The sequence below is a fragment of the Microtus pennsylvanicus genome, chromosome 21 (assembly GCF_037038515.1).
Source record: "Microtus pennsylvanicus isolate mMicPen1 chromosome 21, mMicPen1.hap1, whole genome shotgun sequence".
Lineage (NCBI taxonomy): Eukaryota > Metazoa > Chordata > Mammalia > Rodentia > Cricetidae > Microtus > Microtus pennsylvanicus.
Window position 1 is genome coordinate 23,467,900 of NC_134599.1, and position 24,929 is coordinate 23,492,828.

The 24,929-nt window shown below is 44.8% G+C and overlaps 1 protein-coding gene across 5 annotated transcripts in view; it reads left to right on the plus strand.

The window, feature by feature from the left end:
• Ltbp1 (latent transforming growth factor beta binding protein 1) overlaps positions 1 to 24,929 on the plus strand; it is a 381,235-nt gene that overhangs the window by 45,256 nt on the left and 311,050 nt on the right. For all 5 annotated transcript variants that reach the window (XM_075955861.1, XM_075955859.1, XM_075955860.1 and 2 more), the window contains exon 3: positions 12,935 to 13,226. In XM_075955861.1, the coding sequence (XP_075811976.1) occupies positions 12,935 to 13,226 (292 nt within the window). The remainder of the gene's footprint in view (positions 1 to 12,934; positions 13,227 to 24,929) is intronic.

Below are 24,929 nucleotides of genomic sequence, written 5' to 3' on the forward strand. Positions count from 1 at the left end.
GGACACGGTCTCAGAGTGCTCTTCCCTAGCTCCGTGAATCCCCCGGAAATCCCCTCCACATTGCACATTGCTCTCCGCGGTTGTCATAATTGTTGGTGCTCCTTGTTGACCCTCTAGGCTGGCTTTACGGGGTACATTTTCTTGTTGCTGGTTCTATCTTTGGGGTATGTGCCAATGTCCAGTGCAACAGAGTAAAGTTTTCGCTCAGCGTTTTGTAGAAGGGACAGGTCAAATCTGCTTAAAGGCACAGAGTTGAGGGAGAGGTTCATTTCTTCATCGTCAATACATACTATCCTGCCTTCTCAGTAGTAGATGAGGTTATGCAGGGAAGTGGGCAAGTCACACCTTTAGATTTTGGGTCATTGGCTCTCTCCCCCTAAGAATTCTTTGTATCTTCATCTTTTATAATGATCTCTTTTAAATTTTAATTTAATTAAATATGATGCGTGTGTGTGCGTGTGTGTGTGTGTGTGTGTATGCGTGTGTGTGTGTGCATGTGTGTGTGTGTATGCGTGTATGCATGTGGAGGCCAGAGGACATAGGGTGTTCTTCCTCACTTCTCTACCCTACTCCCTTGAGACGTGGTTCTGAGTCCAGGTTTGTGGCAGCGAGACTCCCCAATACTCGCGTCTTTGCCCCTCACCCTGCTCTGGGGCTACAGGCATAGGGGACCACACCAGATTATTTATGCGGGTGGTGGTTATTTGACTCACATTACGCTTGCACAGTAACTGCTCCTACCCCCTGAGCCATGTCCCTGGCCAGCCCCCATTATTATGTTAATGTAATAACTCACAGATATTGATCAGTGGTCTACTTAAGGATTTCTTGCTTATATGTGTTTATGCACATGTGTGTGCTGGTGTCTTCAGAAGTCAAAAGAGGTTGTTAGATCCCCTAGAGTTGGAATCCCAGGCTGTTGTGAGCTGCCTTATGTGGGTGTTGGAAACCAAACTTCAGTCCTCTGCAAAAGTAGGAAGCAGTTTTTAAAAATTAAAGTTATTTATTTATTTATTTATTTATTTATTTATTTATTTATTTATTTATTATGTTTACAGTGTTCTGCCTGCATGTATGCCTGCAGGCCAGAAGAGGGCACTAGCTCTCATTGCAGATGGTTGTGAACCACCATGTGGTTACTGGGAACTGAACTCATGACCTCTGGAAAAGCAGTCAGTGCTCTTAACCTCTAAAACATCTCTCCAGCCCACAGCAAGCATTCTTACTTGCTTAATTTCCAGCTCCATTAAAATTTTTATTATTTATTTATATTTTGGTTTGTATGACTCTGGTTTTCTGGAAAATTTCTCCATTTTTGTTTTTTAACCAAAGTTCATGGCTTAAAGGTAGCATTTAAGAGGAGACCACTGTTCAGACTATGCATGCATATAATACGGATGGTATTAAAACAAGCTTTGAGATTATTTAAGAATATTGCTGTCTTCTCATTAGACGTCATCTAATATGATTTCTGTGCACATCACACGGAAGTCTATCAGCTCCCAAACTGCCAGGTGTCTGCACTTCCCAGCTACCCACTGGCATTTCTACCAGGAATGCACAGAATATGTTTATTCTGCTAATGCTAAAGGGAAAAACCTTCGATGGGTTTAATCTTTGTTTCTTTGAGCAAAGAATGACTCATAAATCAGGCAGTCCTCAGAGCTAGCGCAGGACTCCTGCCAGCAGTGTGGACAGGTGACATTTCTGGACAGTACAGTTGAATTGGCTTCTGCTTGGCCACCTTGCTTGAATCAGCCACCTGTGATTAAAACTCTGGGGCTCTCAGACTGACACTCAGCGCTTTGTCATAAGAGGGGGCTCCAAAGAAGGTTTTTTTTTTTTTTTGGCTAGTTGATGTTCAGATTGAGTAGCCCTGATCCAAAATGCTTGTGTTGATTTTTTTCTTCTGGATTTTTTTTTATGTCTGCACTATACAGAATGAAGTATCTTCTGGGTTGGACTCCTCTGAGGATGAAATCTACTTAAGTTTCACGTTTACCTTATATACATTGCCTGAAAGTTGTACCATATGATGTTTTTTGAACTCCCCTGGTTTGAGCCATCATACGGCATCTGATGTAGAGTTTTCTCCTTGTTGGTATCTTAACAGTTAGAGATTTAAGCTTTTAGAATTTGGGAGACAGAGTGTTCATCTCTACTCAGAACGCTTGCCAAGAAAGAGATGAAGGACTCAGTTGCAGAGAGAGTCCCTCTGGCCAATGAGTTTAACTTTGGGGGTGTCTGAGAAGTGGCTGAGTGAATGGTGGAACCACAGCGTTCTAACTTAAACACTAGTATTTCCGACACTTTAGAAATTTGTATCACTTCGTATTTGTGATTTTGAACGGCCCTATGCTGACCGTACTTTCCTCGATCTTTTCCAATTCCTTGGAAGCTTTCGTTGATGCGAATAACTCTGCGGAGGGCACTGGGACATATGCACAGGCATAGTAATTTTTGTGTTTTTTTAACATTGTTAGCATATTGTGTCTAGAAATAAGGCTGTTGAATTGTTTTCTAATGCATCTGTCAGGACGGGGAGATGGCTCATCATTAAAGTATGTGCCGTATTAGCAAGTATGAGGAAGTGATTTGGATGCCCAGCTCTTGTGTAAAAGAGGGGCACAATGGCACTGGTCCATCATTGTTGGGGGATAGGGTGGGGATACCCCATTCAACTGGATCCCTGGAGCTCATTGGCCAGTTTTTAAGTGAAAACTTGTCTCAACAAATAAGGCGGAGATAGCTGCACGGTGGTGGCTCACGCCTTTAACTCCAGCACTTGGAAGGCAAAGACAGGTGAATTTCTGAGTTGGAGGCCAGCCTGGTCTACAGAGTTAGTTCCAGGATGGTCAGGACTATACAGAGAAAGCCTGCCTTAAAGGGGAAATGATCAAGGGGCTCAAGGAAGACGGCTGGGACTGACACTCACATTTCCACGTGTGCACCCCCATGCACACACAAGCTTCTGTTGCTAGAAGTATTCTTCATCCTGCGGGTCCTCTGGATGGGTTTTTCTCTGCCCGCCTGTTCCCGAAGCTACCTAATGAAATAATCACTCTGTAATAATAATAATGTATTAACATTAATTACATACTCTATTAGCCGAGGCTTCTTATTAACTAACTCTTATATCTTAAATTAACCCATTTCTATTATTTTATATTTTACCATGAGGCTTGTAGTTTGTTACTTCTTATCTTGCTTCCTTGGTGGCTGCTGGTGTCTTCTTGACTCCTCCTCCTCCTCCTCCTCCTCCTCCTCCTCCTCCTCCTCCTCCTCCTCTCTCTCTCTCTCTCTCTCTCTCTCTCTCTCTCTCTCTCTCTCTCTCTCTCTTTCTGTTCGGATTTCCTGCCTGACTTTACTCTGCTAAGCCATTGGCCAAAACAGCTTTATTCATCAATCAGTAAAAGCAATACATACACATCCCACATCAAGCTTCCATCCACAAACACACACACTAGCAATATAAGACAGTTTCCTCTCACAGCAATGCCCCTTGCTGATATTTCACATGGCAGCCTAAAAAACTAAGTGGTCACAGTATCCTCTCTGCTTTATTTGAACTTCTTTGGATGACGTCATTGATTTAGACAGTACCCACAGGTTTATTTGCTACTTGTGTTCCTGTTTGTCTTGGTTATCCTTCCTTCCTTCCTTCCTTCCTTCCTTCCTTCCTTCCTTCCTTCCTTCCTTCCTTCCTTCCTTCCCTCCCTCCCTCCCTCCCTCCCTCCCTCCCTCCCTCCCTCCCTCCCTCCTTCCTTCCTTCCTTCCTTCCTTCCTTCCTTCCTTCCAGAAAGAAGCTCTGTCTGGCCCAGAACGTATTGTGTAGACCAGGCTGCCCTCAAATGCTGGCCACTATCTGCCTTGAAGGGAACCAAAGCTATCTGCAGCACAGCTCGGAGGGCACAGCTCTGAGGGCATGGGACACATGAGGACTGCCAAGTGACGTTAAGGCAACAAACTTCTGAAGGAGGCAGAACTCACAGAATCCCACCTGCCTCTGCCCCTCAATGCTGGGATTAAATGCCTCTGCCACCAAGCATGGGTCTTTTTTTAAGAAGTGATTTTGCTCTAACTTAAAGATAACATTTACCATTTTTTTTCTAATGGTATTTTCTGATTTTTTTCTTGTTTATTTCCTCCCATTTTGCTATTTTTTTTATTAGCAAAAGCCAGTATAGTCTAAACAATAGACTTTAAAATCCCCCCAAACACCTGTAACTTAAAAACAAATAAACTCCATAAAGTAGCAGTAATAAGACCAGAAACAACCCAGATATGTACATTGTTTTTCATTATGCAACATGACTTAATTTGCTGTTTTCTGTGGGAGAATTTTTTTTTTTATTTTTTTTTATTTTCGAGACAGGGTTTCTCTGTAGCTATTTTGGTTCCTGTCCTGGAACTAGCTCTTCTAGACCAGGCTGGCCTCGAACTCACAGAGATCCTCCTGCCTCTGCCTCCCGAGTGCTGGGATTAAAGGCATGCGCCACCACCGCCCGGCTTCTGTGGGAGATTTTTACAGTTATTGGTATGTGGTCTCAGGAGCTGTGGGTTGGACCCAGCTAACTATCCATTTTAAGTGAAATCGCGTGACAATCTATAGGTCTGCTGAGCTCAGGGTGGAGAACCTTAGGCCTTTCACAGCTCCTGGAGGCTCCCGAGTACATCAGAGCGTCGGAACAGAGCCTGGTGACCCGAGTTCCATGTGCTCTGTGCCTCCTCAGCTACCAACTTGGTGAAGTTCTGTCGCTTAGGACATCAGACCATGTGGGTGCTAAGTGTCCAGAAAGTCTGTGAGATGTGACAGTCTGACTTAGAGAGAGGTGGGGATAATGACAGCAAACATACTTGTGACAAGACAGACAAGCAAGCACATACACACACCCTCGAAGATTCCAAATGGATTTTCACATTGATGAAAACTCCGTAAGGCCGACTGGGTACTTTGGTGCTTGATGACAGGCGACTTCTCTTTCTAGAAAATTCGGTTGTTTCTTGACTGTGTCAGAGGCCTGGCTAGAAGGGTCATCACCGGGAGGTTCTGATGTCGCTGCTCTGACCCAGGGCTTTATAAGGAAATGGCATTATTTATTTGGGTTTGGGTACAGGAAAAGTTAGATCAGGCTTCAACTTGTGACCCCATTCTCTGCTTCTTATATTCCTTCGTACTGAATAACTTCAAAGGGCAGCTGGGCAGAGCCCCGAAGCCACACAGGGAGCAACTTCTCACCTGCTGCCTTAGATCACTGAAGACCCAGCTCGGCTCACATTTCTCCTCAGGACACATGCGACAGACAGGCTGCAACTTGTTTGGAGAGAAAGGCGAGGGGCAGGGAATCGAAGAGAGCTGTGTGGGCTGGGGCAGGCTTTAAATATAACCAAGGGCTGTGCTTTTAGATGAAAAGCAAAGGAGGCTGGGCTTGAGGGCATGGGTCGTTTCCTAAAAATAAAGTCGCTGAACTTTGAGAGAACTTTGGGATTAGCGTTGTCAACCAGGAGTAGCTGCCAATGGAGAGAAATTTGAAACTGTTTACCATTTGGGCCCAAAATGGAGCATTGATCCAGTTGTGACTGATTCAAATGACAAGTGTGGTTTTGCAAGGCCAGCCTGGGAGGTAAGGATGGAGAAGCTTTTGTAGCCCACCTGCTTACCCAGATCTTGGCCTTGGTGATATTCAGCAAGTCCCAAGTTTAGCAATTTCTGCCAGCCGCCACAGACCCTACTGTATTATTACTCCTTCACCTCGCTCCCAGCTGCCTTTTGTTTGATAATGAAAACACTGAAAAATCTGAAAAATAGAAAAATGCAAAGGGCTTAACAGCAAACATCTACACATCTATTACCCATAGTCAATATATATCTGTTTATTATATTTGATACTCATCTTTTACTTACATGCATGTGTGTATATGTACATACACTCGAGCACATAAATCATGGAGGCCGGAAGAAGGGTCCGACCCCCTGGGACTAAAGTTATAGGTGCATGATAGCTGCCTGCCTTAGATGCTGAAACCTGAACTCTGGTCCTCTGTAAGAACAGTGTGTGCTCTGAACCACTGGGCTGTTTCTACAGCCTCTCATCTTCTATTTTTAAGAAAAAAAGTTGAGCCAGGTATGATACACATCTGTAAAGATAATATACACCTGTAATGTCAGCTCTCAGCAGGTTAAGGCTGGAGGAACACGAGTTTCTTCTCACCAACTTGGGTTATATTGCAAGACCCTATCTCAAAAAATCCATAAAAAACAAAAAACAAACACAAAACCCCCAAAAATAAACAAACAAAAAAATCAAAGCAAAACTATAAGAATAGATTCCATAAAGTGAAATATCTTTTCCTGCAGTATTTATTACTTCTCTTCCTTCCCAGAGAGGATAATGTCATAGACTTAGTGCGATGCTAACAGGCATATTCAATCTTTTGACATTGAAATACAACATTGTCATCCACAAAGCTTATACTCTGGCATTACAAAAGTAAACAAAAATTGCAAAACCAGGCTCAGAATGTCTTGAAGTAAGTTCAAAATTTTGTGTTGGGCTGCATGCTGGTTGCATATGGCCCATGGGCTGTAGGTTGAACACATGTCTGGCATATTTAAATCCATAAAAGTACATGATATTATTTTTTAAACTTAATTGGAAAGTTACATCATGATCATGAAATTAAAATTAATATTATAAAGTAACATCCTGGGGATGCAGAGCTGGGGAGTGGAGACAAGCAGACCCTGGCTGGGAGCTGGTTAGTCAGCAGCCTAGTGGAAATGGCGAGCTTCAGGTTCCGTGAGAGACCCTGCCTCAAAGGTATAAGGGATGAAGGGCGACAGGGAGAGAGAGACTACACCCAGCTCTTCCAGCTTCTTCCTATCACTTACGACAGTAGGTACATTTTCCACGAACTTGTGTACCTAACACAAGAGAAACCACCAAAGTTGATAATTTTTTTCTTGTTCTCTGGCATAATAGACCTTTTTCTGTTTTTGCTTTGTCATGTTGCCTGGGCCCCATTAGAGATTATTATGAGCATTTAGGCTTGTTTCCAGCATTGACAGGAATGCTTCTGCAGTGTGCTTGTAATATTTGCTGGGGATCTTGGTATGTTGTTTGTAGGATTTGCTGTAGATACCGCTTAGCAGAATAAGGAAATCCCTGTGTATTCACGGTTGGCAAGCAGTTTTTATTTGTTGTTATGAGTAAGTCATGGATTTGACTGGAAGCTTTCCTGCATTCCTTGAGTCAGATTCTCATTTTTTTTTTTTAACATTGTTTGGTCTGCTAACAGTAGGGCCTTCCTTATGTTTCTAGAACTAATTCCACTTACTTTTCTGCTTCTGAAAGATTGACATATTTGGTCAGCAATTCATTTAGGTATTTTGCATCTATGTTTAATTTTGTGTGTTTTCATCTTCCTTTGGGCACTACTCTCGTCTGTTCTGAGGTTGAGATACCGATTATTCCTTCCCTTCCTTCTCCTTCTCCTCTAGTTCTCCCTCCTTTAGCAGGTCTAACTATGTAGTCCAGGCTAGCCTAAAACTTGTTATACAGCCCAGGCTTGCTCTGAACTTGTGGCAATCCTCTTTGCCTCCCCTTATACTGTCCTTTCCAGAGTTTAGTTTCGGGTTTTGACTTCATGTCCTGACTCCAGCAGCTCAGCAGCGGATCTGCATCCTGGAGGAGATGCGGACATTGGCCACTTCTAGGTTCTGATGTGGTTGTTCTCTGGCCTCACCCTACAGCTGGTGACTTGGTATCAGGTGACTGATGGAGCTCCATTGGCAGATCCCTAAGGTCCCTTTTCTCTGGTCATTGCTGTGTGCATTCCAGCTGCTCCACCTCTGGAGGTGGGCTCTGCCCTTCTGCAGAGCAGCGCTCTTATGCTCTGTGTGTCTCCTCCCTGGGCTGTGTGCTGAGAGCACTTACCAGCAGGGGGTCTCTCCTCTCAGGAATCAGTCCCGTGTTCTTGTTTCACATCCAGCCTTCTAAGGCTTGTTATCCCAATGCAGAGCAAGGTCTCAGTCTGTATCCTGGGCTTACCTACAACTAGCAGGACTTCTGTGTCCTGAGTGCTGGGATTAAGACACGCATCACCAAGCCCGGCTTTAGAAACTTTATGAACTTTTTTATTTTTCTGAAGTAGGGGCCAACACTGCTTTCTTGAGTTTTGAGCAGATGTCTTTTACAGGGTCATGGACTTTATCTACCATTAAGGGCTTTTCCTTCCTTTTCTGCGTCATTCCCACAAACTGTCTATCTCTTAGGAGCACTTTTTTTTTCTTTCTCTTTTTCCTGCATTTGCGTTTCTGCATCTGCATCTCCTAGCCTGGCTGCCTTCACTGCTTTGTGTTAGAACTTCCCTGACTTGTCCATCTCCTCCAGCCCAGTGCGGGGTTCTTCTCTTTGGCCTTTCATGGCTTGTTTTCACACCTCATAGTTCCACAAGGTGCCAGGGATAACTACCATAGGCCTTGCGTACTTGCAGAGTAGTTCTGAATGTTAATTTGGATGGACCAGCGTCTCCTTTGGAGGAATGGTGATTGAGAGCCAAGTCCAGAGGTGACGACGTTATTCTGCAGTGGAGGCGGAGCTGTCTTTACCCAGGCTCACATAAAGGCTTGGATATCCTGAACTCCATCCCTGTATCCACATGAATGACTCATGAAATTGTCTTTTGACCTCCTAATACATATGGTAGTGTCTGTCCACGCACATTCAAACAAGTGTACACGTACATACACACACACACACAAACAAATAAATAATAAAAAAGTTAAAATAAAACAAAACAACACAAAACTTCACTTCCTTAACATTATAGTGCTCCATGTAATTCAACACCATGGCTGTGATAAAAGGACCCTATAAAACAATTGCTTTCATCATAACGAAGAATTCAATAAAATAAAAACACTTAGGATATGAAACTAATAAACTTTCAGCTTAAGAACTAGAGGTCCTGCGGTTGAGTCGATGACTCAGTGGGTAAAGTACTTGGTGTGCAATATAAGAACCTGTGGTCAGATCCCCTGGACCTGTATAAAAAAGTTGGGCTCAGTGGCACTTGTTTGTAATGCCGTACTTTGGGGGGAGGCAGAGAGAGGCGGACCCCTGAGGCTTACTGTCCAGCCAGTCTGGCTATGATGGCGAGCTCCAAGTTCAGTGAGAGACTTTGTCCCAAAAATAAGGTAGGGAGTGGCAGTGGAAGACATGTAGAGTCAGCACATGTGTTCTGTACACACACACGCCTGGGTGAGCACACTGGTACACTCACCATACACAGACGCGTACACAGAGAGCACGCAGAATTGCTGTTGGTATAGAATTTCCAAATGCTGGCTGCCAGTGGTTCTCATACGCGAGGCTCCAGCTGGTCACCATAGTCACAGTACGCCAGGCTCCAGGTTCAGATTTGCAGTTCCTAGTAACCAGGACTGTGTGATTCCAGAGTGAGTTCCCCAGGACTGTGTGTTTCTAGAGTTCCCCAGGACTGTGTGTTTCTAGAGTTCCCCAGGACTGTGTGTTTCTAGAGTTCCCCAGGACTGTGTGTTTCCAGAGCTCCCCAGGACTATGTAATTCCAGAGTTCCCTAGGATGTGTCTTTCCAGAGTTCCCCAGGACTGTGTGATTCCAGAGCTCCCCAGGACTGTGTGATTCCAGAACTCCCCAGGACTGTGTGATTCCAGAGTTCCCCAGGACTGTGTGATTCCAGAGTTCCCCAGGACTATGTGTTTCCAGAGTGAGTTCCCCAGGACTGTGTGTTTCCAGAGTGAGTTCTCCAGGACTGTGTGTTTCCAGAGTTTCCCAGGAGTGTTGTTGCACATTGTAGAGTGCTGTACCCCAGGAAAAACACTCTTGCTTCCAAGAGAGCATCCCGATCTGGTTTGTTGACGTTTCGTCATAGAATGGGGCATAACGAGGTCATTGAACCCTCCCCTAGGGTCCAGCCACCCCTCCCATCTCTTTGCAACTGAAATATCTTCTTCAAAAATTTACTGCAGAAGGGCAGTTCTGGAGACATTTATTCTAATGCATGGAACATTCTCTTTCTTCTAATAGGATTCCATTTTTGAAATCTTCCTTTTTGTATGTGTAGTGTGTGTACGCGTGTGTAGATGTATTCATGGCTAAAAATCGAAGTTGAATGCTTTCCTCTCTTGCACCCCACCTTATTGTTTTGAGGCCGTCTTCCATTGAACCTGGGGAGCTTACCAGTTTGGCAAGACTAGTTGACCGTAAGACCCAGGGAATACTTCTGCTTCTGCCTCAGCAATACTGAAGTCATAGCACCATGCCCTATATTTTAGTATGAGTTCGAGGAATCTGAACTCAGTTCTATACCCTTGCATGGCATGTGCATTGCCAACCGAGCCATCTCCCCAGTCTGATGTTTTAACTAGTGCTTTTTTTAATTGCCCTCTTCCTTATTACCCTTATTATCAAAATTTGGAAAAAAAAAACAACGCACATCTCTTTTCCATTCTATTCCATCTATGTTTCCCTAGAGACAGTGAGTAGAGTGTTGGGTGAGTTCAGCCCTTGGCCTTTTCCTGGGTGCCAGCTCCTGCAAGCTGTGTCATGCGGCCTGCCTGAGACCGGAAGCTATTTGCAGGATACCTTGGGCGGAAGGAGGAGTAGATGTCATTCTCAAATGTTAGACTAAAACGTACTCCTAATTGAAAGCATTAAGAAAATGTGCATATGCCAGTGCCCAGGGGCTGATCGCTGTCAAATGCACCCAGTGGAAAGCCAGGTCCACTCTCCTGGCTGCCTTTGTTCGCTTGGGTGGAGCCCATTCAGCCCTGTGACATTCCGTCAACAACAGTGGCCTGGCAGATACTTGGAGCCCAGCTTCTCAGCTCCAGCCACCAATTTTGCTTAGTCAGGAACATGTTGACGAATTGAAACTCTTAACTCTAGAAGTGCAGAGCTTTTGAATTTGAATTCTACAAGTCTAATACAGGAGTGGCTCTTGGGGACCGCTTTAGAACTAGCAACTACTGTACTGAAACACTCACAGTTACCTGGCCAAGGGGCAACAGAAACAATGAATTCCAACAAATACTGAAGGGTCAGATGGGAACTTGCCAGAAACCTGTGATATTACATAATGCAGTTCAAGTCAGTGACCTCAGTTCTCCCAAGGGACCTCACCTGTGTTCAGATCCACTACCCCTGCCCGTGGCCCAGCTAGCTTTGTAACTCTGCCTGGCCACATGTCTGGTGATCCAGAGTCCAGACATCCCAGCAGACAGGGGACCAAGAACTTGTTTCTTGTTGCGTGTTTCCCAGTATGAAGTTAGGGGTGGTATAACACTCCCTGGAGTTTGTCTAGATTAGCAGGCACATAACCAGTCAACAACTTTGTTGCCATTGTTCTTCTATGTAAAAAGAATGAGTTCTTGATTATTAAAACTCTCGGAAGCTCCGACAGCTTGTGAGTGTGTGAAAGAGCTCTTTCCTGGGGATTAGGGACTGTTTTTGATCAAATCCTGGCAGAAGTATTTAAACATAAAAATTTCAAATTAAATTTAAGGGCCAGTGAGATGCTCAGTGGGTAAAGCATCTGCTGTGCAAGTTTGAAGACCCAAGGTTAGGTCCCTAGCCTGCATAGACAAGAGGTGGGTCATGAGCTTCTGTAATACCGTCCCCACCTCCAGCACAGAAGGCTGGGGTCGGGAGAGTTTTCTGGAGTGTGTTGGCACCAGCCTAGCAAAAATGATAACTTCTAGGCTCTGTGGAGGTATTGCCCACACCCACAATGAGGCTGAAAGCAATTGGGAAAGATATTCCAATGTAACCCTCTGTTATTTATTTATTTATTTTTTTGGGGTTGGGGGTGATTTCAAGATAGGGTTTCTTTGTGTTGCCTTGGCTGTTGTAGAACTAGCTCTGTAGACCAAGTTGGCTTCAAACTCACAGAGGTCTGCCTGCTTCTGCCTCCGTGGTGCCGGGATTAAAGGTGTGCACCACAGCCACTCTTATAAAGGAAAACGTTTAATTGGATCTGGCTTATTGCTCAGAGGTTTAGTCTGTTACTGCCATGGTGGGAAACACGGTGTCATGCAGGCAGACATGGTGCTGGAGAGGTGCCCGCGAGTTCTCTTTCCAGATCAGCAGGCAAAAGGAAGAGAGAGAGAGAGGGAGACCCTGGGCCTGGCTTGAACATCTGAAACCCCCAAGAGCATGCCCAGTGACACACTTTCTCCAATGAGGCCACTCCTACTTCATCAAGGCCACACCCCCTAATAGTGCCTCTCAGTATAGACCTACGGGGTCATTTCATTCAAGTCACCACAGGATACTTTCTCAGTTTAAAAAAACAATCTGTGGTGTACTATGGAAAGGTAGTTATAGTGGTTGAGAATAATGCTTTTTTAAAAAAAGTTTATTTATTTATTTATTTAGTATGCAGTGTTCTGTCTACATGTATCCCTGCATGCCAGAAGAGTTCACCAGATCTCATTATGGATAGTTGTGAGCCATCATGTGGTTGCTGGGAATTGAACTCAGGACCTCTGGAAGAGCAGTCAGTGCTCTTAACCACTGAGCCATCTCTCCAGCCCGAGAATAATGCTTTTGTCGCCAACTCGCTTGGGTTTGAATCCTAACTTCTATTTCCTAACAATTGTTTAATCTTTGTTAAGCCACTTAACCTTTGCATTTGTTCCTTTATCCATAAAATGGGCATAGTAAAATATCTACTAAAAGCACTTTCTGGGAATTAAGTTTGATTATATTTATATGTTAAGTTTCATATGTATATATGAAAAGTTCCTGTCACATAGGTGGTCACTAACAGGTACTAGTTGTCACCACCACCACCATCATCATGACTTTCTCAGGCACTGTTAACCTTTTGGAAGAACGAGTGACGTCTACTGCGCTTTTCTTCAAAACTCTGTCTTGTGTTGTCTTCTGCAGCAAGCTGTGTTCCGCCATGCCAGAATGGAGGGATGTGTCTCCGGCCTCAGCTCTGTGTGTGTAAGCCAGGGACAAAGGGCAAAGCCTGCGAGACCACAACTTCTCAGGACACCGTGTCACCCGTCTTTGGTGGACAGAATCCCGGGTCCTCTTGGGTCCCTCCTGAGCAAGCAGCAAAGCATGCTTCAACCACTAAGGCCGACACTCTACCAAGGGTCAGCCCCGTGGCTCAGATGACCCTGACCCTCAAGCCGAAGCCTTCCGTGGGACTCTCCCAGCAGATCCATTCTCAGTGAGTGTTTTCGACTTGCGTCTAGCCCGGATGCACATTTGCCGCTCCTGAGCACACTGCTTTAGATGCCTCTCCTTGGCGCAGGCGCAGAGCTCTCACTGCGTTAGACTGCTGTCCTTGGCGCAGTCGCAAAAGCCTTTTTCCTTTTCTAGAGTTTCCATGCGAGGGAGTCTCATGTACCACGTCTCGTAAAGATAGTTGGTTTGATGGGTGACTTTCCCCTAAGTGTAAACCACAGTGGGGCTAGGATTATAGGGATCAGGGTTGAAAGGGACTGATAAGCAGAGTTGTTTGTAGATTTAAGGATTCTTTCTCTGGGGGGGTCCAGAGAGACGGCTTGTCAGTTAAGAGCACTGGCTTCTCTGCCAGAGGACTTGAGTTGAGTTCCCTGCATCCACATGTTGGCTCACAACTAACTGTCTGATAACCCTGGTTCCAGGGCATCTGATGCCGTCTTCCAGTCTCTGCAGGCCCTGGGTATTCACTTGTTAACACAGGCATGTGAACAGGCAAAATACCCATAACATACGAGATAAAATAACCTTAAAAAAAAGAACTTCAAAATAATTCTTTTATGGGGTGGGGGTGGTTCAGAGTCCTGAAACAGTAACTTAGAAGGAGAAATATGCAGGTATTGGAGAGATAAGGGTTTAGCTTTGCGGAGGAGAGAGACCTATTGGGAGGTAACTCTGAGCTTCCACTCTGAACACTACACAATGTCTACCTCACTTGCCATGCAAGCCTAGTTTTGGTGAATGATGTTGCTTTCTATTTATGGGAACTTTTTTTTTCTATTTCTTTTTACTCTTCGGGGAGCACTGAACACATTGTCAACTCAGGGATAAGAAAAATCGCCCTTGACCTCCTGTGACTTTTGTGGCCAACAGCCCGCAGAGGGCCCTTGTCTAACTGTCTCCTCTTAAAAAGCAGCTCCACGTGGATAATGAGTTGCCGAAGTTGCTGCAAGGATCTCTTGTCATTCGTGTGGGGTGTCGAGTACAGGAAGCCCCCAACTTAAAGAGAGACTTGACCCCAGTTCATTTGTAAGTCACCTGCTTGGAATTTGGAAGGCATTTCCCCCGTGGAGACAGCATTTCCACAGGGTTAGTGTTCAGTTAGCTCACGGAGGTCATTTCATCTGTTGAAAAGCCCCACCATCCTCGTTCATGCTTCTCATTTGAGTGGGCCACCTACTGTTTGTGCAGACTTGGTCTCTTCTCTCCCAAACCTCTCTCTCGGTTTTCCTTAATTTTTCTCTACATCTCTTCTTGTAATCTAATACTTTATATGACTACATTAATGTTCTGTCACGGACTAGGTGGAAACCTGGTGGTTCTGATAACGCATTTTATATCTCATGGTGAGGAGCAAGCAATGATTCCTCAGAGCCTCCTGCGTGCCAGGTACTAGTTTAGAAATTGCATGCGGGTCAGCACTTTGTAACTCGCAGTGAGTCTGCACTGAATCCTGGAGATTAATCTTGTTTTTACAGATGAGCAAAGCCAGCTATAGAGTGATTGTCTTGTTGAGAGTCACACAGTTAATGGGTAAGTTGTCCCATTAGCTCTTGAACAGAGGTAGTCACGTCCATCCTTAAGGAAGGGCCTGATTTGTGAAGGAAGGGCCTGGCAAACACTTTCTATGAAGGATGAGATAGTGAACTATTTTGTGCTCTGTATACAGGTGGTTTCTGTGGTCAGTTGCAACATACTGCAGCCCCACCACAGCGTGGACCATAGGTGATATTTATTTCATTCCCAGATCCCTTTAGTTGTGAAATTGAAATTTGATTTCAAGTCACAAAATATTGCTCTTATTTCGATTTCTTTCTCAAGCATGTTTATCAATCCTGTGTGTGTGTGTGTGCTAAATGTGTATATATGCACTTGTGCAGACCATTGGTCAATATCAGGTATCTTTCTCTATTGCTAGTCCCTCCATCCCCCGCAGACCAGGCTGGCCTTGAATTCACAGAGATATACTTGCCTTGGCCTCTTCAGTATTGGGATTAAAGGCATATACTATATACCCAACCTAGGGCTTCTGATTTGGCTAGACTGGCAGGCCAGAGAACCCTGGGCTACTGCCCCCTACCCAGCTCTGGGACTGTGGAGTGCTGCCGTGTGTGGTTTTGATGTGGGTGCTGGGATACTCCGGCCCTAGGCTTGGACATCAAGCACTTCACCGAGTGAGTCACCTCCCAGTCATTTTCACAACACTTTTCTTTGTTTGTTTTATTTATCTTTTAAAGATGTTTACTATTTTAATTATTTTAGAATTTCATATACATATAAGATGAAATAAGATCTAATCCATCTTCCATTTTCTCCTGAATCCCTTCTTCCCCAACTCCTTCTCCCCCAAGATGCCTCCATCTCAATTTCATCTTCTCCTCCTCTTTCTTCTTCCTCTTCCTCCCCTCTTCTTCTTTTTCAGATAAATGTGCTAAGTTCATTAGTGCTGCTCCTATGCGCATAGGTGGGGAGCCCAATGGAGTCTAGCTAGAGTGGTCACCTCCTCACCTACTTTCTTCAGCCGCTCTCAGCTGCCAGGAGCTCCTCGTTGAGGGGTGGGGCCAAGAGACCGCCCCAGCCAGGGTGGATTATTGCTGGCTTGCTCTTGTGCATGTGACCACAGCCACATCACACCCAGAAGACAGCATCTCACAGCAGCCCACCCCATCCTCCAGCTCTCAAGATTCTTTCCACCTCCTCTTCTTCCATGGCCCTAGTGCTAAGTGGGGGGTTAATCAAGATGTCTCATATACGGCTGAGCCCCCCACAGTCACTTATTTTCAGCCCTCTTATTAGTTATGAATATTTTCATTGGCTGCTGATGGCTATCTACTGGGAAAAGAAGGCTTCCTGATCCAGGCTGAGCACATCCCAGGTCTGTGGATAGAAGCATAAATGTTTAGAAGGCAATTTGACAGCCGTTTAAAACATAGAATGGTCATTCTTGCGCAAAAACAGGCCGTGGCCTGGATGAGCTTGCTCACCTCTTTCTCCGGAGGCTAATGGTGACTATTTTAATGCTAGAACACAGATGTGACTGTGTGTCCCTGGAATGATTTATATCATGCTTAGACATCTCCCTTCTAACATCGCTCTGATCTGAAGAACAAAAAAAAAATTAGTTCTGCCTTGAATTCTGCTTTGGCGATCAGGAGTCAGATTACCGCGTGTTGTTCTGACTTTTTTTTTCTAGCCCTATTACTTATGTAAACTGTGAAGTGAATTACAAGAAATGTTACCCGACTTGACTGCCACCAGCCACCATTTGACTGTGATTGCATGAGTGGATTGTTTGCAAAAATCATTTGCCAGAGAAAGCTAAGGGAGCAACTTTAAAAAATCTTCCCTTCTTTAGGTGTGGGCATTGTAATTTAGGCAAGGATGTTATGCGGGAAATGAGAAGACTGTTCTGTTCTCGGGGACACTGGGGTCTTTGGGGGGCCCTGAGAAAAATTAGGATAATGGTCAAGTCCTGGCTAGAATAGTCTGTGAGCCTGGATCATCTCAGCCAGCAGCTTTGAAACTGTTTTGGATGCAGAACTCTGAGAAAACTGTAACAGAGGTGCCCTGAGAGGCTGATCTCCTGGGCCACTCATTTCACCGGTGTCTGGTCCCCTGGCTCTGAAAACACACAAACTTTCAAAAGTAACACACACAGCTGCATTAATACAGGTATGGACTGTGTGCTGTACACAAGTCAGCCAAGGATGATTTTTTTTGTTTGATGTTTGAGCAGATAAAATATATGCCTTCCCATCTTGAAGGTTTATTTCTTTATGTCTGTAACCATTTTTTCAGGGAGCCTCCCCAATCAGATCTGACCTCTACCAACCTTGAATGAGCTGTTTGTTTTCTGTGGAAACAAAAGCATAACCTCTTTCCCAGTGTAACATATATTTGACTTCCATTTTGAAGTTAAGACATTTTTAAAAATATAGAAGTTTCATTTAGCAGTTTCCATAGTCCAGTGTCTCTCAGAAGCTAGTGTTTGTTCACCAGGCAATAAAAAAATTCAAAGTCATCAAGACACCATATAGGGTCCAGACTCCCTGTGTATTTTCCTTCTCTATGTGGCTTATTTTTATTATTTATGAACTATTTGCCTTTTTTTCTATGACTGTATGTATACATTTTCTTATTTTAAAGCTCATGCACATTTTCGAACACACAGTAACCTGTTTAGAGGTTTTTCTTCTGCCTGGATCTGTCTTATTAAACATCTGTCGTGATCTCTGATGGCATGAGACAAATGAACTGCTATGTCAGCTGCTGGGCGTGGCTCATCTTAGCACTTGGTTCTGTCACATGGTGCTGGTGGATGGCTCCATCACTGTCAGTCTCTCTGTGGGGATCTTATCTGAGAGACCTTGGTCCCCAGGAAGCTGCCTCCTCCTCCTCCTCCTCCTCCTCCTCCTCCTCCTCCTCCTCCTCATTCCTCTTCCTCTTGCTTTCTCAGGCTTTATGTGCTGGATGCTAGGTGCCATTTGTTTTTTTTTTTTTTTTTTTTTTTTTTTTGCTTTTTCGAGACAGGGTTTCTCTGTTGTTCTGGAGCCTGTCCTGGAACTAGCTCTTGTAGACCAGGCTGGTCTCGAACTCACAGAGATCCACCTGCCTCTGCCTCCCGAGTGCTGGGATTAAAGGCGTGTGCCACCACCGCCCAGCTGCTAGGTGCCATTTATAACGAGCCTTTTTTTTGTTCCTCCAGTCACCTTCTAAATAATGACACAGAGAGTTATTATTAATTATGAAAGCTCTGCCGATAGCTTAGTCTTGTTTCTAACTAGTTCTTATATCTGGAATTAACTCATATCTTTTAATCCGTTCTTTTTAGTGGCTTGGTTAACTCTTCTCTGTACTCCACATTCTTATTCCTTGCCTTCTGGCTGGCAACTCCGTCGTCTTCTTTCCAGAGCTCTCTCTGTCCCCCAAATCCTGCCTAGCTATTGGCCAGTTCTTATTACCCAGTTATGGTGACATAGCTTCACAGTGTCCACAAGGCTGCAGCTTCCCGTGGGACTTGGCTTCTGTTAGGTAAATGGCTCTGGATTCTGTAGCTGCCGCATCCCCATCAGAGCCACGCCTTGACCGGACATGTGCGTGTGGAGTGAGATGCTGTAGTCTGGAACCAAATATAAACACCATGACCTGGGAACGCAGATTGCGTTTACTCCAAATCCCACCTTCAACCTGGAACCTTTCTGTGAGTTTTTACAGTAGCTTAAGAGAGAAGGTTATAAGTTAGGACATTTTAAATACAGTGATGGAAACATCAGGTTGGTGGTTTAAGCAGAACAGGGGAAAGCGTTACTATAGCCTCAGATGCTATGGAGGGACATTTTTAGCTCTTGGATCTGTGAAGCTTAGGACATGTCATATATTCTCAAGGAATTACCTAACCATTCTATACAATAGTGGGCACAGGACAGAAGGGGTGCTCGATCCCCTGGGAGTTACAGACATCTGCCTTGTGAGTGCTGGGAAGAAAACTCAGGTCGTCTGGAAGAGCATTCAGTGCTCTTAACCACTGAGCCATCTCTCAAGCCCCTAAAGTCTTGTTTTTAACAGGTGAAGTAGGTGATTGAGAATCATGAAAAGGATCTACTTGTAGACACAAAGTTGTGTAAAATATCAAAGGAAACCTTTTGTATCCGCTATCTGAAGTATTAAGTCTTGATCATGGGTCCAGTTTTCACTCAGTCCATCTACGTAGGGAGACGTTATCCTCGTGGAAGGGCGGTACACAAGCAAACACGCTCTTCTCGGGAGTTCACAGTCTGCAGAGGGCAGAGGACTCATGAATGAGGCTGCAGAGAAATGAAACTTCAGACAGTGTCCTCAGAAAGCTGGAAGGGTTTGAGGTGGGGAGGACAAAACCCCACGGGTGGCTATTAAAGCGAGAACTGTGGGAGGCGAGGGCAGGAGCCCTGTGAATATTAATGCGAGGGGTTCAGCAGAGGCCTTTAGGTTGGAGTGTGCCTGGAGTTTGAGGAGAAGCTCAGTTTGATAAAACCGTTTTGTTCAAATGGCACAGACAGGAGGCCCTGTGGGAGCAGGTGCAGCATTAGATTAGATTAGGCAGGCAGTGGTTACACAGATTGGTTTTTACCTTTGGCTGAGATGACTTTTAGGAATTTGACATGGCTGATACCGAGGCGATCAGAGCCAGGAGGACTCATTGCTAAGGTTGCTGATAGGAAGTCTCAACTCTGACACAGGAAGCTTTAGTCCCCTCCCTCGGCCCCCCGTGGCCCTCCAACATGGCTGCTGACTACTGAGTGACCCTAGAGTTGAAGAGCAGAGGGAAAGGCGGGGTGCCTTTGTAGTCAGTAGTGCTTAATGTGACAAACTCTCACGTCTTAGAAGTGGGTCATTAGGTCCACATTCATGAGCAGTAGAAAGGGGCACTGCTGGCAGGGAGGAAGAGGAAGAATTGTGTACATACTTAAAAATGACAGTGATGGTTGAAGTCTGTTGTCTTCTTGGCGGAAGTGTAGAATTGATCAGGCAGCAGGCCTCCAGGCATGCCTGTGTAGATTCTCTTGAGGGCAGACTTGAGGGCCACACTAGCCAGTGTGGGCGGTGCCGTTCTCTGGCTGGGGTCCTGGGGGATATAAGTGGTAATTGAGAAATTCATGTATTCATTGTTCTCTGTTCCTGACGGTGAATGTGTTTCAAGCTCTTGCCTTCCTGATTTCCCTGCCGCTGTGGGCTTCCCTGCCATGATGGACCAAAATGGCCGCTTTCTCCCTTGAGTTTCTTTGGCTAGAGAATTTTAACACAGCAGCAATAAAGAAAACTATGGAGGCCACTTTTAGGACATGGGTTGATGTAAGTGAAGAATATCGGCAATACAGACATTAAAAGTTGTGTGAAAACCAGATTATTGAATGACATTTCAGTATAACAGTGCCCCTTCCCAAATAGAGAAACAAGCAAATGAAAAAAAAACACAATAAAAGGAAAGGTAAGAAAAGTTATAGATTATAAAAAATTAAGAAACTCATTAATCAGTCACGGTAATTGGACCACACTTCTGTCAGGATTCGAACACACTGCTTATAAAAGAACAAAGATGGGTTATAGGGTAGTCAAGAAAATGTCTATGCTGATTAGAGTCTGAAAGGATAGGGTTGGATTTGAGGGGGTCTGATGATGGCATTGGAAGAAGATCTTAGCAAAGCATTCTCTATGAAGGTGCATGGTATCTGAGATTTGGACCACAAAATCCAGCAGATGCAGAGATGGTAGCTCAAGGTCAGCTATGCGGTGATAATTTTCCATTCAGAATGGTGGGTTACACAAGAGTTTCTTACAAAATTCTCTTTATATTTTGGGAATACTTTTGTTACAGACCATTTAGAAAAAAAAAATCAAGAAATTTTCAAATAGGAACAAGATCCTTTGGAAGCTGCCCGTGCCTGGGGCATCTGCAGAATATTAGGACCAAAGGTAACCGCAGCGGACCTGTGATCAGGTGTGACAGTCGTGGCAGTTCAGAGGAAGGAAGTGGACCCAGTCTTACCGCTATGTCAACCTGGGCACCTGGCTGAACTTGGAAAGAGAACCAGGTGTGGCCCCTGCTTCCAACATGTGAGGAAGAAGGTGCTGGGCCTTTAAATCCTGGTCAGTTTTCCTGATTGCCTTGGTCTGGGAAAGTGTCTGGTACTTGGTTTGAAAAGGAGGGCCTGTGATGGAGCTTTGGGGTGAAGTAGGTGAGACCACACCCTGCACCCTACTAATGACTCAGTCAAGTGGGTGTCAGTAGGACAAGGATGGTTACTTGGTTTGGAGAGACTGCCCAGTGTATTCTGGAAAAGCCAGCCCCATGGTTTGGAGCTTTGTTCTGGCTTTCCCGTGAGGTTTATTCCTGTGGTGTTGCTGTTTCTGTTTCTTGGTGCCGCATCATAGCCTCTGCATGAACGGAAGAAATGGCCAGACGATACTTCATTGTCCTGTACATGAATATCTGTTGTCACTTCAGATTCCTTCAAGTGTGTGTGTGTGTGTGTGTGTGTGTGTGTGTGTGTGTACAGGGGTTTTCACTGACCTGGAACTCAATGCATAGTCTAGGATGGCTGGTCATTGAATCCCAGGGATCCTCCTGTTTCCGTCTCCCTAGTCCTGGCATTACAAGAGTGCCACCACACCCGAGTTATTATTATTATTTTTATCATGGGTTTGGTGTGGATCGAATCCAGGTTCCTATGCTTGCAAGGCACAAGAGCTATCCCCTCAGCCCCACATTCCTTTATTATTTTTTTTTTATCGACGGCTTCATAGTTCTGGAGTACAGCTTGGGTACCCGTCACACGTGCATCCTGTGGATGTTATTCAGAGGCAAACTGGGAGTGCCACCCCAGTGCGGCCACCGTTAGATTGTAGGCCCTGCCAGGGCCCGTCTTTGATTCGCATGTGAACAGGTGTCAATGCACACGAGCCGTGGCTGTTGCAATAACTCCTGAACGAGCACCAGTCAACATGGTTCCGCTCTTTTCAGCTCTGAGCTCACTTTCTTCATGTCACAAATGCTTTCATGTTTTCCAAAGTTTTTTTTTTTTTCTTCAACTCTCAGGGCCACTACAAAGGCTTGCCAACTAGCCTGTAAAATACTTGATTTTTTTTTAAAATCCTTGTTATTCATGATGGGTGATACAGGCGCTGGCCATGGGAGTCTGATGCAGAGCTGAAAGGGACATTGTTTATTTGTTAGGTCCCTTAGTTGTTTGGGGGAGTGTTGGTACAATGAGTGCCGTTTTGCCAAGTGCAGAACTATTATCTACTGTGTGAGAAGGAAGCCCTTATGGAGGAGACAATGTGCCCGGTCCCCCTCTCTGAGCCTGAGCAGGAAGTCTGGTTTTACTCAGGATATAGATGTCAAATCTATCTGGAGAGCTCACATGCAGCCCGTCTTTTTTTCCCTTGTTTTTTGGTATTCTGCTCTAACAAAAGAGGGTGCTTAGCTGGTCTGGAAAAACTAGTTTTTCCCTTTGAAGACACTGACAGTCCTCTTGACTGCTGCCTCCTCTCACGGATGCAATGAAGGTAAAAGGAGCAAATTTGAATGTGTTCTTTAAAAAAAAAAACATGGGACTAACTCGAAATGTGTTCTATATTTACCAAGCGAGTTTACAGTATGCCAGAAAGTTTCTAAATATAGAGGAGGTCTTTTAAAAGTCCACACAGAGGGGCGCCTTCTGCTTTTAAAGTTCTTGAGAAACGAGTACTTGACATTTATCTGTGGGTTGGTTGATAGGGCACCGAGTGAGGTCCCCGCCCTGGAGGAGGAAGGGGATGTGCAGCTTCAGTTCTGTCAGGCTCCGGGATTGCCTTCCCGGGTGAGGAATTCCCATGCTTGGGAATCTTCAAAACAGGAGTGTGCTTTGCTGTCACCGAAGACGGGATACTTGGTGAAGTAGTCCTTCGAGTTCTCTGCCCTCAGGGATGACAGCAGCCCATGAGTTTATTCTCGTTATTTAAACTTTCCTATACCTTCCTTTTTTTGTTCTCCAACGACGGAAGGCTTATGAGAAAGCTGTCGAGAGCTGAAGCTAGGGAGAGATGTCTCTGGGTTTGCAGTGTGAATAGAGGCCCTGGGCACTTGGAGTGAACGTATTAGAACAGCTACAATGTTTCCGCTCTTGAATTTTGCTACTATCCCCAAATGATTTCCCACACTGTAGTGGACGCTGCTTAGTGTTGACCCTTCACCCGGCCGGGCCTCACAGAAGTGAACCCCTGCCCCCGTGTCTGTTCTGAGCTTCCCTGTGTTTACAACACTCCTGATACTGTCCATGCAATTTCTCCTCTCTGCACACACAGGCACCCAGAGGGGCTTCAACTGAGATTTGCATAAAATTAAAAATACTTCCTGCAAAGCTAACCATGGTGCATAGCTACAATCCCAGTGCTATGTCTTATGCTTGTAGGTCAGCCAGTTTAGTGGGGTCAGTGAGCTCCAGGCTCTGTGAGAGACACTGTTTTTTTTTTTTTTTTAAAGTAAGGTGGAGGAACTCAGCCCAGTGCTCCGATGTGGGTTCTGTCACAATTGAGGCATACTGAGAAGCCAAGGATAATGGCACTGGGATTTGTCTCTACTGCATTTACTGGCTTTTTGGGATCCTCTTCTATTTGGATGCACACCTTCCTAAGCCTGGACCGAGGGGGGAGGGCCTTACCCTGCCCTCTCTTAGGACTGGAGGGGGAGAGGGGGAAAGGTGGATGGGGGAGCTGGAGGAAAGTGGGAGGAGGGGATGAAGTGGAAATTTTGAATGGTATTGTTTATAAAGTAATAAAAAAATTAGAAAAAAAAAGGTAAGGTAGAGGGACTGCAGAGATGGCTGAGCAGTGTAGAGCTCTCAGTTCTTAGAAAAGGACCCAGATTTGGTTTCCAGGACCCACATGGTTGCTCACAACGGCCTGTAACTCTATCTCCAGTTGTTTCTGCGCCCTCTTCTGGCCTCTGTGGGCACTGCACTCATATTGTGCACAGCCTTCTATTCAGGCAAAACACTCACACACAAAGTAAGTATTAGACCTTAAAAAATGGTATAGCTGTGATAGAGAAAGACAATGGCTTCAGCATGTATTCATGCAAAAGAGGTAGAAGTCTTCCAAATTTTTCTGGTTTTGCCTGGAGGAAGAAAGGCATTGATAATGTTGAAACCCCTGCCCCCAGTGTCCCATGGATACCCCTGCCCGCGGTGTTCCGTGGATACCTCTGCCCGTGGAGTTCCATGGATGCTTACAGTGCAGAGGTTACCTCTCCCCCTAGAATTATGCTGCCTGTGTTTGTAAAGCCCCAGGCTCTTGGATGCGGAGTCTGCATGCTTTACCGTACATCTGCCTGACAAGTCTTTGCTGTCTGCTCGATGATGTGGAGGTAGAGGCAAGATGTTACAAAGTTGAAGGTGAAGAACTCAATCCAAGGACTGCCAGAGCTCATTTCAAGGGACCTTTGGGATGAGAATAAAAATCTTAAACCATCATTGAACCAATAATTAGTTTTATCACCAAAGATGTCCTTGTTTCACCTTTTAAACTTGAACTTACATGGAGCTTAAAAGCAAAAGCAAACAATAGTTTATAGTTTAACGATCACAGCAAAGTGACTGCGTTCTGGCATATGTGTCATCCACATTAAAGAACAGGACATTTAGACACTGCCCAGTGTCCCGAGACCTTCCTCCTTCCTCTTTTTCAAAGGGACTTCTCATATACACAGACCTATTCTGCCCGTCTTTGAACTGTCTATTAGTAACACAGTGTGTTTCCCACTTAGCCTTATACTTTGGATCTATCTGTGTGGTTGTGGACTGTAGTTGGTTTATTTATATTGTCAATGATTATTTCACCATGTATGTATACCACATTTCTTATTGATCATAGTCTGGGTGGATGTTTTGGATTGTTTCAGTTTCTTGCCCTTTTTTTTGAAATATTTAGCATTATTGAAGAACAATTGACAAAATTGTGTATATACAGTGTTCACTGCGATGCTTTGATTGATGGGTACACATTATAAAATTGCAAACAGATGAATTTACATATCCATCTGTCTTAGGATTTCTATTGCTGTGAACAGACACCAAGACCACAGCAACTCTTATAAAGGAAACATTTAGCTAGGGGTGGCTTACAGTGTCAGAGGTTCGGTCCATTATCATCATACAAGCAGGCATGGTGCTGGAGA